Source organism: Mustela erminea, chromosome 1 (genome assembly GCF_009829155.1).
Source record: "Mustela erminea isolate mMusErm1 chromosome 1, mMusErm1.Pri, whole genome shotgun sequence".
Classification (NCBI taxonomy): domain Eukaryota; kingdom Metazoa; phylum Chordata; class Mammalia; order Carnivora; family Mustelidae; genus Mustela; species Mustela erminea.
In genome coordinates, this window is record NC_045614.1 from 25,436,596 (window position 1) to 25,449,090 (window position 12,495).

The window sequence follows — 12,495 nt, forward strand, 5'->3', positions numbered from 1 at the left end:
TGATTAACTCTTTTATTTTTTGCTTGTTTGGAAAACTTTACTCTCCTTTATTCTGAATAACTCTGCACACATAAAAATTGGCTGGAAGTTTTTTTTTTCCAGCACTTTGAATATATTGAGCCACTGTCTTCTGACCTATAAGTATCTGCTAAAAAAAATCTCATGAGGGGTTTCTTGTATGTAACAAGTTGATTTTCTTTTTTTTTTTTTTAAGATTTTATTTATTTATTTGACAGACGAGAGAAAATCACAAGTAGGCGGAGAGTCAGGCAGAGAGAGAGAGAGAAGCAGGCTCCCGCTGAGCAAAGAGCCCGATGCGGGGCTCGGATCCCAGGACACTGAGATCATGACCTGAGCCGAAGGCAGCGGCTTAATCCACTGAGCCACCCAGGCGCCCCACAAGTTGATTTTCTACCATTTTTAAGATATAGTCCTTGTCTTTAAGTTTCAACGTTTTAATTATAAGAATCTCAGTGATGGTTTCTTTGTGTTTCTTATTTTTAATTCTCTGTGCTTCCTGAATCTGGATATTGGTTTCTTTTCCGGGTTAGGGATATTTTCAGCCATTGTTTCTTCAAGTAAGTTTTTTGCTGCTTTTCTCCTCTGAGGCTCCAAATAATTTGAATATTTGTTGGCTTGGTGTTGTCCCATAACTTCCTTGAGCTATCTTCATTTCTATTTTTTTGATGCTCTGATTGGATGAATTCCACTATCCTGTCTTTGAGTTCACCGATCCTTTCCTCTGCATCATCTAGTCTCCTATTGAACCCTTCTAGTGTTATTTTTCAGTTAATATATTCCTCAGGTCTGTAACTTGTATTTGGTACCCTGAGTACTTATATTTTCTTTTTGAAGTTTTTCACTGTGTTTATCCATTCTTTCAAGGTCTGTGAGCATCTTTGTCACCATTACTTCGAACTCTGTTAGGTAAATTTTTTTCATTAAGGTTTTTATCCTGAGGTTTTATCTTATTCTCCTGTTTAGAACATATTCCTCTGGTTTCTTCATTCTGTCTTGGTTTGTGTGCATCAGTTATAACAACTCCCTGTCTCAGGATTGGAGGATGGCCTCATGTATGCACTGAACCTTATTGTTCAACCCTACTCACGCTCTTGGTTGTCTCTCAAGCTTTTGTGATAGTCCCTGCAGCCAGTTTTATTTACAAAAGCTCCTAGTTGTTGAGTGTGCCAAGATTGGTCAGTGTCCTAGAGAGGGGAGTATCTGAGTCAGCACTTAGATTCAGGCTGATGGAAGCCAGACCTTCAGGCAGCAGCTTTTAACATATATAAATATATATATAAATATCCACTAGGACCACAAGCAGAAGCCTCCCAGCCTTCAGGGCCTGGTTATTCAGGGTACGACATAAAATACAGGGCAACAGCGTGTAAAAAGTTCCCTTCCAAGGGGATATTGGCGCTCTGGAGTAGGACAGGAAAAGCATGAAGGTGACACCTGCTGGTTGGGGTGAGGTGGGGTGGGGTGGGGGCTAGAACTCTTAAAGATAGCAACTGTTAGGGGTTCATAGTAGGCATGTATATTTTTTTGTACTTTATTTTTAAGTTTTTCTTTTAAGGTCTTATTTTATTTATTAGAGAGCAGTCATGAATGGGGGTAGGGGGAGGTGGAGGGAGAAGCAGACTCCCTGCTGAGCAGGAAGCCTAATGCCAGACTCAGTCCCAGGACTCCTGGACCATGACCTGCTTAACCAACTGAATCGCCCAGGCGACCAGGCCTAGTGTTTAAATGAAGGTAGTACCTGACAGCCTTACTTCCCTGGAATAGTATACCAGTAAGTCCCTAGATACATGGTTAAGTTAGATGCCTGCCCCTTAGGCCAACACTTTATGTGAAAAGAAGTTGTTTACTTATATTAGTAACTCTGCGGTACCATTGACTGCATCTTTGCTGGGCCCTGGGGGGTTAGTCCACACAACAGGCATTTTCACCTTCTGCTATAACTTTGTGGGTCTCATAGACATCAGCCCTATTGGCTTTCTAAGCTAGATGTTTTGTGAACTCCTCTCTCAAGATCAGATCTTAAAAGCTTGGAGTGCCCGGTGTAGGGTTCAAACCATTGGCACCTCAAGAAGGTGGTCTGGGTTACTTACCTGAAAGCTGCTCACTTATCTAAAATTATTCTGCTTATGAGCTCTTGGTATTGTTTGATACTTTGTGCTTAAGGTTGGTGAATCGGTTTCAGTCCTTTCCCTATGTTCCAGATAAGTAACAGATTTATATGAATCCTACACATTTAAGGGAAAGTGAAAATAATTGCTTAAGACAGTGAAGTTATGTGTATTATCACTGAGTGGCTCTAAATAAGAGAATTTAATCAGTCAGGTTCAAAATAGAGTAACTCAGGATGCTTTATGTAGAAAGGGACCATTTCCAAAAAAACTCGGTGTGAGGGAATCAGAGAGAGTTCATGACTTCGGTGCTAGTAGCAACTGAGCTGATTACCAGAACCTAGAAGGCAAAAGTTGTGTTAGAGGTAGCTTTGAGGGGAACAGTGACCTTTGGTAAAGGGACAGAGTCAGCCTCGGGTCAATACAGGGAATGAGCTAGTGGAATAAATATCCTGACTTCATTTGCTTTCCTCCCTTTTTTTTTTTTTTTAAAGATTTTATTTATTTATCTGACAGAGATCACAAGTAGGCAGAGAGGCAGGTAGAGAGAGAGAGAGAGGGAAGCAGGCTCCCTGCCGAGCAGAGAGCCCGATGCGGGACTCGATCCCAGGACCCTGAGATCATGACCTGAGCCGAAGGCAGTGGCTTAACCCACTGAGCCACCCAGGCCGCCCGTGCTTTCCTCCCTTTAATCTGCCAGTGAACCCCTCTTGACTGAAGTTGGAGGACCCAGGAACCCATTGGTAACGGTTCATACCAGTTTAGCTTGCCAGGGCAGTGAGTCATGGTAGAAAAAGGCGTTAAATGGGTATAGAATGGCAAAAGAAGATATCCAGTATTAGAATGATGCAGGCTAGGCAGCCTTACTAGGGATTGGACCTATAGCATCTCCATTCTGGAATAACAGACCTGGTAAGTGTCCAGCATAAGAGAGCAATAAATGGACTATTAATTTTTAATGTGTAGCAAGACCTTTTTTCCTTAGCTAATTGTGTATTTAAAATTTTAATCATGGGGGGCTGCCTGGGTGGCTTAGTGGGTTAGGCCTCTGCCTCCAGCTCAGGTCGTGATCTCAGGGTCCTGGGATCAAATCCCGCATCGGGCTCTCTGCTAGGCAGGGAGCCTGCTTCCTCCTCCCTCTCTCTCTCTCTCCCTCTCTGCCTACTTGGGATGTCTCTATGTCAAATAAATAAAATCTTTTAAGAAAAAATTTTAGGGCGCCTGGGTGGCTCAGTGGGTTAAGCCGCTGCCTTCGGCTCAGGTCATGATCTCAGGGTCCTGGGATCGAGGCCCGCATCGGGCTCTCTGCTCAGCAGGGAGCCTGCGTCCCTCTCTCGCTCTGCCTGCCTCTCCATCTACTTGTGATTTCTCTCTGTCAAATAAACAAAATCTTTAAAAAAAAAAAAAAATTTTAATCATGAGTCAAAGATTTTGAAATTTTGTAAACTGTTCAACTGGTTTCACAGCTGTTACAGCTGAATACATTTGTAAACATGTAAGAAGAAAATTTCAGAAGTCTTTTTTGCGTAAACTTTTCCAGTGTTTTATGTGATTTAGCTATGGTCTGCAGGCAGAATATAATGGTATATGAGTCATATGGATCTAAAAGTACAAAAAAAAACACATGACGTTTCATCAACAACATTTCCCTAAAAATTTGACTCCAAGAAGGGAGGTATAAGAGATATTTTCCCAGTACTTTAGACAGGGAAGGACATTTTCCAGATCCTGTATATTTATTGTACTTTAATTTCAAGCCAAGTTATGAAAAAGAACTTAGTATCTCACTTTTTTGTCAGTTACCACTGATATGACTTTTTCTGAGAAGGAAATACTCTTAGATATACAAGATGATATTCTATACTATATGGATTTTGTATATTCTAAGCGAAAGCCAGGGACAGTCTTGTGAAAAGTTTCTTTTAAAAAATGGTCTGTATTATGTGATGTTGAGAACAAATCATCTGGGGGAGTCTGGATGGCTAAGTGTCTAACTCAATCTTACCGGAAGTCGTGATCTCAGGGTTGTGAGTTCATTGGGCTCCACAAAAGACTGAACCTTCTTAAGTTGTGAAACACTTTATGGCATGGATGACCAAGGCACCTTGCTGAGTAAATAATGTGGCTCTGTGTTCAGCAGGAGTGCCGAGAAACACAAATACCCTATAGCTTCACTTGTGGGAGGAATCGAGAGTGGGGTGGACAGATTCATAGAGATGGAAGGTAGAGAGGTGGGGAGGGAGGGTGGAATGTGGAGTTACTACTTAGTGGATGTAGGGTTTCTGTTGGGGTAAATGAAAGCGTCTGAAAATTGTGGAGTACTGTGGGTTTGTCTGATATGGTGAGTGGTACACTTAAAAATGGTTTAATATAAGATTTAGAACCCTTGTGCGCTATTGGTAACGCAAAATACAGTAGTCAATATAGGAAACATAAAGCATTTCCTCAAAAAATTCAAAGATAGGGATGCCTGGGTGGCTCAGTGGGTTAAAGCCTCTGCCTTCCGCTTGGGTCGTGATCCCAGGGTCCTGGGATCGAGCCCTGCATTGGGCTCTCTGCTCAGCAGGGAGCCTGCTTGTCCTCTCCATCTCCCTCTCTGCCTACTTGTAATCTGTCTGTCAAATAAATAAACAAAAAATCTTAAAAAAAAAATTCAAAAATAAAATTAGCATATTATATTCCCGTTCTGGGTATATACTCAGAAGAGCTGGAAAGTGAGAAGAGATATTTGGACACCAGTGTGCATAGCAACATTAGTCACAGTAACTAAAAGGTAGAAGCAATCCAAATGTTGTCCCTTGAAAGATGAATGGATAAACAAAGTGTGATATACACCTACGATGGTATATTACTCAGCCTTAAAAAGGGAGGAATTATGACACATGCTGTACAAATACAGGGTGAACTTCAAGGACATTATACTAATACGAAATAAGCCTGTCATTAAAAGACAAATACTGCATGATTCTACTTCTATGAGGTACTTAATACAGTCAAATCATAGAAACAAAGTAGAATGCTGGTTGCCAGAAGCTGGCAGGGAGAATAGAAGTTGTTTAATTATACAGAATTTTGGGGGGGGGAACCCCACAAAACTATAATGCCTTTGAAAAAAATAAAGCAGTAAATTCTGTATTTTATAACAATTAAAAATTAATCCTCTGAAATTTTTCTTTAGATGACTTAAATACAGGAGCATTCACCAATGCAGAATCATTCTGTGGAACAGTAATAGAGAGGGAAATTCTAAACTGTTCATCTCCTGAGATTCCTGCAGAATTTAATGAACAGTTTAACACTAAGAAGGACAAAGAACTAATAAATCAGGTTAAAGGAGCCAACCTAGAAAAAGAAAACAGTTGGTGTGATGATCAGTGTAAAGAGTTTGCAAGGACAGAGAAAGCACTTATGAAGAAATGTCCTAAAAGGCCTGATTGGAATATAAACAAACCACTCAAAAGGTATATTCCAGCATCAGAAAAGTACCCCAAACAGCTTCAAAAGCAGAGAGAAGAAAAAAAAGTAAGAAGGCAGATGGAACTGCTTAATCTGGTAGAAAGAAATAGTCCTGGACATCTCTCTCAAAATAGAGGCACTTCACCAGTTCTTCCTTCATCTCAAGAAACTGAGCCAAGGTTCAGGTGGCATCTAATCAAAAAGGTAAAATTTTTCTGTCTTAACAATATTTTTAAAGTATGTATTGATGTTTCTAGATTGAAAACAGTTCCCCACATGTATATTTTGACAAGGTGGCTCTGTATCTGAGCAAGAATTTAAGAAATATACTTTTGGTTTATACTAGGGGTTGTCAGACTGTGGCCTGTGGGCAAATCCATCATGCTGCTGCTTTTTGTAAATCAAGTTTATAAAAATGCTCATTCTTTTATAAATTGTCTGTGTCTGGCTTAGAGTAGTTGTAAGAGATCACCACATGGCCCACAAAGCCGAAAGTGTTTACTATCTGGTCCTTTACAGAAAAACTTGACACTTTAACCTTGTATAGATGAATGCAGTTCATTGTTTTAATAGCCATTCAGAATTCTTGTTTGTAGTTCATATAGACAGGATAATTTTACAAGGTCAGGAATTACTGCATTGGTTCTGTGATTGGAAAAATATAAAATCTGTCCCATTATCCAATATCTGTTATTCAGTTATCCTCCTCAGATTATCTCAAATTTTAAGAAGTATTTGTGGGGACATACAGCAGTACTGCTACTCTGTCTGCATTTTTCTACCCTTTAGGAAGAAGAGCCTCTGAAAATTAATTCTTTCAGCAAGGAAAGGTACGTTATGGACTGGATTGATTCCATAGTTACTTAGTGCTGTGTGGGACAAAAGTACAAAATATTTGCTCAGAATATAGGTAAAATCAAAGCTTGTATATATATGAAGTCAGAAACCAGTAACGTGTAGAACTTAGAGGTGAGAAATACAGGTTTAAGGGAAATGTGGCTGACATTTTACCTAAAATTTGAAGGCCCAATTTGGACTGGGCCTAACTATCTAGGTAGGAATGTAAATCTGGCAAGCTTAGCTAACATAATTTTGACTTGGGGCACCTGGCTGGCTCAGTCAGTTAAGTGACTGACTGTTGGTTTCATGAGGTTGTGGTCATGGATGGAGACCCACGTCAGGCTCTGTGCTTAGCACAGAGTGTGCTTGGGACTCTGTCTCTAAATCTTTTTAAAAAATAAAACAGTTTTGACTTTCCAGTTATGTCACAAGTGGAACAGACCTTCTGCTTGGATTGAGGAGGTTATGAAGAAATGACCAGGAGGGATAATGAGAAATTCAGCTACAGTAGGAGATTTAGATGGTTAGAAATTTTATTTTATGCTTTTGTGCATGAACCAGGTAGTTTAGAGTTGTGTCAGAATGTGGCTGTAACAGGAAGTTTGGTTCACATGGTAAGTATATTGTTTTATGGTGAATTATCAAAGAAACACTAGTCTTTTTTTTTTTTTTTTAAGATTTTATTTATTAATTTGACACACAGAGATCACAAGTAGGCAGAGAGGCAGGCAGAGAGAGAAAGGAGGAAGCAGGCTCCCCGCTGAGCAGAGAGCCCGATGTGGGGCTCCATCCCAGGACCTGGGATCATGACCTGAGCTGAAGGCAGAGGCTTTAACCCACTGAGCCACCCAGGCGCCCCAAAGAAACACTAGTCTTAAATCAGCCCGGCTAGTGTTGATCCTCATTTTCCTCTGTATATCCTTGCCAAGTAAGAAGTCATCCTATTCGTTTGCCATTTTAGGAAAAGGATCATAGAACTCATTTGTCTTCCTAGTGTTCCAAAGGTGTTACGTGTAGACTGAATTGAAATGTGATTGAAGAGTAGATATGCTCAAATACATAATTTGCATTAAAGCTTCTTAGTCCTTAATTGTGCTTTTTTGGGGGGAAAAAACAGGTCTCAGTCACCACCACCAGTTCCAATGGTGAAAAACAGAACACAACAAACTCTAAAAAACAGTAATTTTGAAAGACAAAATCTGATCTTAGAAGACAGTCAAATAGAAACATCACCTGGACTTCCTGAACCGTCCCATTTTATCCCCTATGTCCGAACCAATGAGATTTATTACCTTGATCCAGATGCACCACTGTCTAGGCCTTTAACCCACGATCTTCAGTACCAAAATCCACATGGTAAGTAAACATAAGTATCCTTCCCTCCTTCCCCCCAACACTAAATTCAGAATCCAAACTAATTTTCTTGCCCTTAGGAGGGGTAGAATTTCTATTTTGGGGTCCATTACTAAAAGTTTATTAATGAATCCTTAGACATAGTATAGTATAGGGAGTATCATACTAGAGATGTATTTAACCTACCACTTCCATCTGTCTGCAGCCTGTGACCAAGAACAACGGCAGCTCTTTGATGCTGATGTCAGGGACCCACTTCTTAATCCTAACTTGGTGAAAAACAGGGACCGACAGCAAGCAATCCTTAAGGGACTGTCAGAACTGAGACAGGTAGGAGGAGCTTTTTCACCAAGTGTGAATGTAACTTTTCTGTTTATGGCTAATGGAGGACTGTGTATCAAAAGGGCGAATTTAAAGGCTTAATTCGTTACATGATTATATGGGACTTTTACCACATCCCAGTTAAAAAGTTATTTCCTTCAATTTGATTCACATCACAATACTCCAGTATGAAATCGTGAGACAGTTCTAATATTAAGACAATTTTATTGAAGGAAAAAAAGCATACATGTTTAAAGGTACTAGTCATGAATTAATAAGCCCTAAAACCCAAGACAGAAAATACACAATTATCCTTTAATGGATTCTTAGTAAGTAATCAGTTCACGTTTTTAATTGAATGTGTTGGCAGTGTTCAGAACAGAATATTTGCAAGTCCCAAAGAATAATAATAAAATTCGGTGTGAAAGTATACACATAACCTTAACCTTACCCATCAGACTACATCTCCTCCCAGGTCAGTTATTGTCATTTCTCATTAGCTTGCTCAGGCAAGAATAAAATCTAGTAACATTCAATATTTAAGTGTATATAACCTTTATCAGCTGGCCTTTAAATACCGATCCCTGATCTTAGGAAAAATAAATTGCCACTTCAGGAGTGCCCTTTTCCATGTCCAGTCATTTACATATATGCCTCTTGCATTTCAAATTGTTGATTCACGCGTTGCTTTCCCAATTTGTTCACATAGAGCTAGAAAATCATGGTAACAATTACGTACTTTTGGTTCTTTAAATGGTTACATATAGATTATGTAACAAGCAGTAAATCTTTTAAATTTTCCTTTAAAGTGACAAGGCACTTTTCTTAATAGAGGTAAAAGTTGTGAGGTCAAGAGGCAGGAATATAGACCATGTACATAGTGACCCACCTGTATAGTAGCCACATCTTAATTTCAGCAGGGCCTTGTCTAAGCCACTAAGGTCAGTGCAGTCAAGATAAACACTGGATGTTGGGAGACTCCTTCAGTGTGTCTCATTACCATTTTAAGAGCCTTTAAGGGGATTTCAGCTCCATAGTTATGCAGACTTGGAAAAATCATCCCTATTGGTTTTTATGCGAAAAACATAATATTACACATATGTGGTAGCTACACAATATCCAAGTGAGAAAGTCTGATGTAGGTTTTTTGAGTGGTTAAAATTTAACATGACAAAGATAAAGCTTAAGCTATAGCCAAGTAACTGAATTAATTACAGGTTCTCAAAGTAATGTAAATATAATTCTGGATTAGAAGGGCAGAGATGTAAAATAGGAGTAATTTGCAAGTCTGCTGCACACCTTACTAACATATCAATGTGATTTCAGGGCCTTCTCCAGAAGCAAAGGGAGTTGGAAACTAATCTCATGCCTTTAGCTGCAAATCAAGAAGAGAATTTTAATTCTTCGTTTTAAATGTAGAAAATCAAATCCCTCACATTTGTTGCTTCTAAATTATAAAATGTGTTCATTGCATTACTGTATTTTCCAAATAACCTAGATTTTATAAATGCTTATTTCAAACTTGTACATTATGTAGTACAACGCTGTGTGTGTATATATATATTTTTTACAATAAAACAGACATTTTTGTAAAGCTTAGTAAAAAAACATTTTTTTGCTCTATCACAATCTAGGTATTTAAACACTTTCTACTTACCTTAAGACAGGTTTCTGACCTGTTCACAGACCACGTTCTTCTATACTTATGTAGCTTATTATTGGAATACCACTTAGGTATTTTGTTCTACAAAAAGATTTAAGAGGTTAGGAACTCTCCCAAGTTCTTCTGAGGGGCCAAAGGAAGGTCTGACTTAACACATCCCAACTTTAACTAAAATAGCTCTGTTTTTTTCCTCTAATTCCTGGTTTTAGGACTTTACAAAAACATTTTACAAGTTTGCATTTCTAATGCAGGCAGTTATCAGGAACAGATATGGTTTTAAAATTGATCATCTTATACTTTATCTGTGAATATTAAGTTATTTTTAGTAAAGTACTTAAGTTTTTACCACCTCAAAAATATACTTAAATTTCTCTAACACTACTAATTTAAAAATCTGTAACAAAGTTCTTCCAACAGAAGCTATCTTTTGGAAGTATGGGATGGAATTTGGTTACGTCCAGGACCATACTAATAAGCACTGAAAACTGTAATGATCAAACACCTCGAATAAGAGGTTGATCCAAAATTTTAGCAAAAGGCAATTTTTACATGACTAAGCCTAAAGATAAAAATAATGCTGCCTGGTATTATGTCCTAAATTATACTTATATACATAGTTTATCATCTAAATTGAAACTGCATTCACTGTTAGATAAATCTTGAGGTATTGAACCAAAATCCAATAAGTATCTGTTGATATCACTGGCTTATCCCTGTATAAATACTATACAAAAAGCTTAAAATAAATACAATAGTTGATTGGTACATCATTTTAGCAAAAGTAATTGGTATCATCTGATGGGGAGAAGAAAAGTCATTGCTGACTATCCTTTTGCAAATTATCTGATTTTATATATATAAAACAGGCTTCAATTTGAAGCCCAGGTATAGGTAACTTATAAATGTAGAACTTAAAAAGTGCCAACATGAGATAATTCAAGTACAATATATGTTAAAAATATATATATTTATTTCAGTTTTCAGATGCTTCAACTGTTACAGGCCATCATGATTTAAATAAGAGGAAAAAAAAAACATTGAGGAAGGACAAGAAACCTTTGTTGAGAATGAAATATAAATTGTTAATTCACTTATAAGAAACAGATAAAGTCCATAACAACCTATTTCCAAAAAAAAAAAAAAAAAAGTGACTATTTCTCTTTTGAAAAAGGCCTGGATGAATCAATTTTTCCCCAACTTAATGGAGATGGAGATTTATCTCTATCCAAGCTTTGAGTATAAGCAGATAAAAAGTAATTTTCACTTTCTTGAGACTGACTTGATGAAAGGGCATATGGTGTCCCCAAAAATGTCTGATGAGTAAGAACATTAAAATGACTAAACTGATGGGACATATTTAATTGACTGTGATAAACCTGAAAGTTGCTATATGAATCTTGTTCAGTTGCATTGCTGTTCTCTCCTTCAGAGCATACTATAGCAACAGAAGCTCTTTCTTCAGAATCAATTTGATAAGTCTTATCTTCTAATAAACTTTTTTGCACGTCAAGAGACGATTGCAACTCAATTTGAATATTCTTATTTTGATCTGTTCCACGTGATCCTTTGGTCTCTTTCGCCAATATTTCTGAATGAAAATTGCTGCATACTTCTATTTGTGAGATTTCATCCCCTGAATCCAGAGACATATCCTCTTCATCCTTTTCATCGTTTTCTAAAAGAGCTACATTTAAAAAACAAAAAGTCCTCCTCTATTGAAATACACAATTTGTTTAAGTTTTAAAATTATACACTACTCACACAATATAATGCGTCAGGGTCTGCAAGTCCACAATCCCTTAAAGCTTGGTCTTCTGCCACAAGTTCACTTAGTCACAACACTCACACTAGGTGTGAATGTCCAGATAATCCGATGCTAAAAGCTTCTGCGAAATGTGTTCACGTTTAATGTTGGGAAATCCCAACTCCCAGCTCCAAAGGGGTTAATGTCAAAACAGCATCTAAAGTTATACGGTAATTCAGTATTTGACAAGACAAATAAAAAATAAAAATTTTGACATCTAGCTTCACTGGATTATGACTAAACTGGTTAGTTCTAGCAAATGTTTGATCATCTCTGCTTTTCATCAAAAATAAAGTACGTACATCTTTCATTTAACATAAAACCTAGAAGCAAAGCAGAGGCCATCTCACAGAACACTAAAGCTATGGATATATTCCTACTACCTTGTACTTAAATTCCTATATACATCTGGGGAGATTCTGTAGCCCAATGCTAAATTCCCCATTATCTGGTGTCCTTTTTTAAAAAAAAAAAAAAACAACCCCTCTGGGCGCCTGGGTGGCTCAGTAATTTAAGCCTCTGTCTTCAGCTCAGGTCACGATCTCGGGGTCCTGGGATCGAGCCCCAAATCGGGCTCTCTGCTCAGCAGGAAGCCTGCCTCCCTCTCTCTCTCTGCCTGCCTCTCTGGCTACTTATGATCTGTCAAATAAATAAAATCCTTGAAAACAAAACAAAACAAAAAATCCCTCTGCTGACAACAGCCAATAAAGTTTACATACCCTCAAAAGAGAAAATGCCTACTCTGGTAGTATCCAGCATACTTAAGAGCTTTTATTGACTATAGTATAATAAATGAGATTTTGTGTACTCTAAGAACAGCTTAGTGGCTAAGTGGCTTGAAACACTTCCCCTGAAGCTGTTTACACAGAGGGCGAGTAGTTTCAAAGCAGGCATTTTGTTCTATGAAAACAACACAAAACCATTCCTCT

At 38.1% G+C, this 12,495-nt stretch overlaps 2 protein-coding genes across 13 annotated transcripts in view; one reads left to right on the forward strand and one right to left on the reverse strand.

Moving 5' to 3' along the window:
* Nucleotides 1-9,693, forward strand: part of CCDC66 (coiled-coil domain containing 66) — a 68,643-nt gene extending 58,950 nt beyond the window's left edge. For all 9 annotated transcript variants that reach the window (XM_032322825.1, XM_032322831.1, XM_032322877.1 and 6 more), the window contains 5 exons: nucleotides 5,308-5,789; nucleotides 6,375-6,415; nucleotides 7,543-7,781; nucleotides 7,984-8,108; nucleotides 9,426-9,693. In XM_032322825.1, coding sequence (XP_032178716.1) covers nucleotides 5,308-5,789; nucleotides 6,375-6,415; nucleotides 7,543-7,781; nucleotides 7,984-8,108; nucleotides 9,426-9,512 — 974 coding nt within the window. In that variant the 3' untranslated portion in view covers nucleotides 9,513-9,693. The remainder of the gene's footprint in view (nucleotides 1-5,307; nucleotides 5,790-6,374; nucleotides 6,416-7,542; nucleotides 7,782-7,983; nucleotides 8,109-9,425) is intronic.
* TASOR (transcription activation suppressor) overlaps nucleotides 8,308-12,495 on the reverse strand; it is a 53,955-nt gene continuing 49,767 nt past the window's right edge. For 2 of the 4 annotated variants that reach the window (XM_032322787.1, XM_032322780.1), the window contains exon 24: nucleotides 8,308-11,446. In XM_032322787.1, the coding sequence (XP_032178678.1) occupies nucleotides 10,914-11,446 (533 nt within the window). In that variant the 3' untranslated portion in view covers nucleotides 8,308-10,913. Of the gene's footprint in view, nucleotides 11,447-11,523; nucleotides 11,724-12,495 lie in introns of those variants that run through there. The other 2 variants (XM_032322807.1, XM_032322797.1) reach the window with 1 other exon arrangement.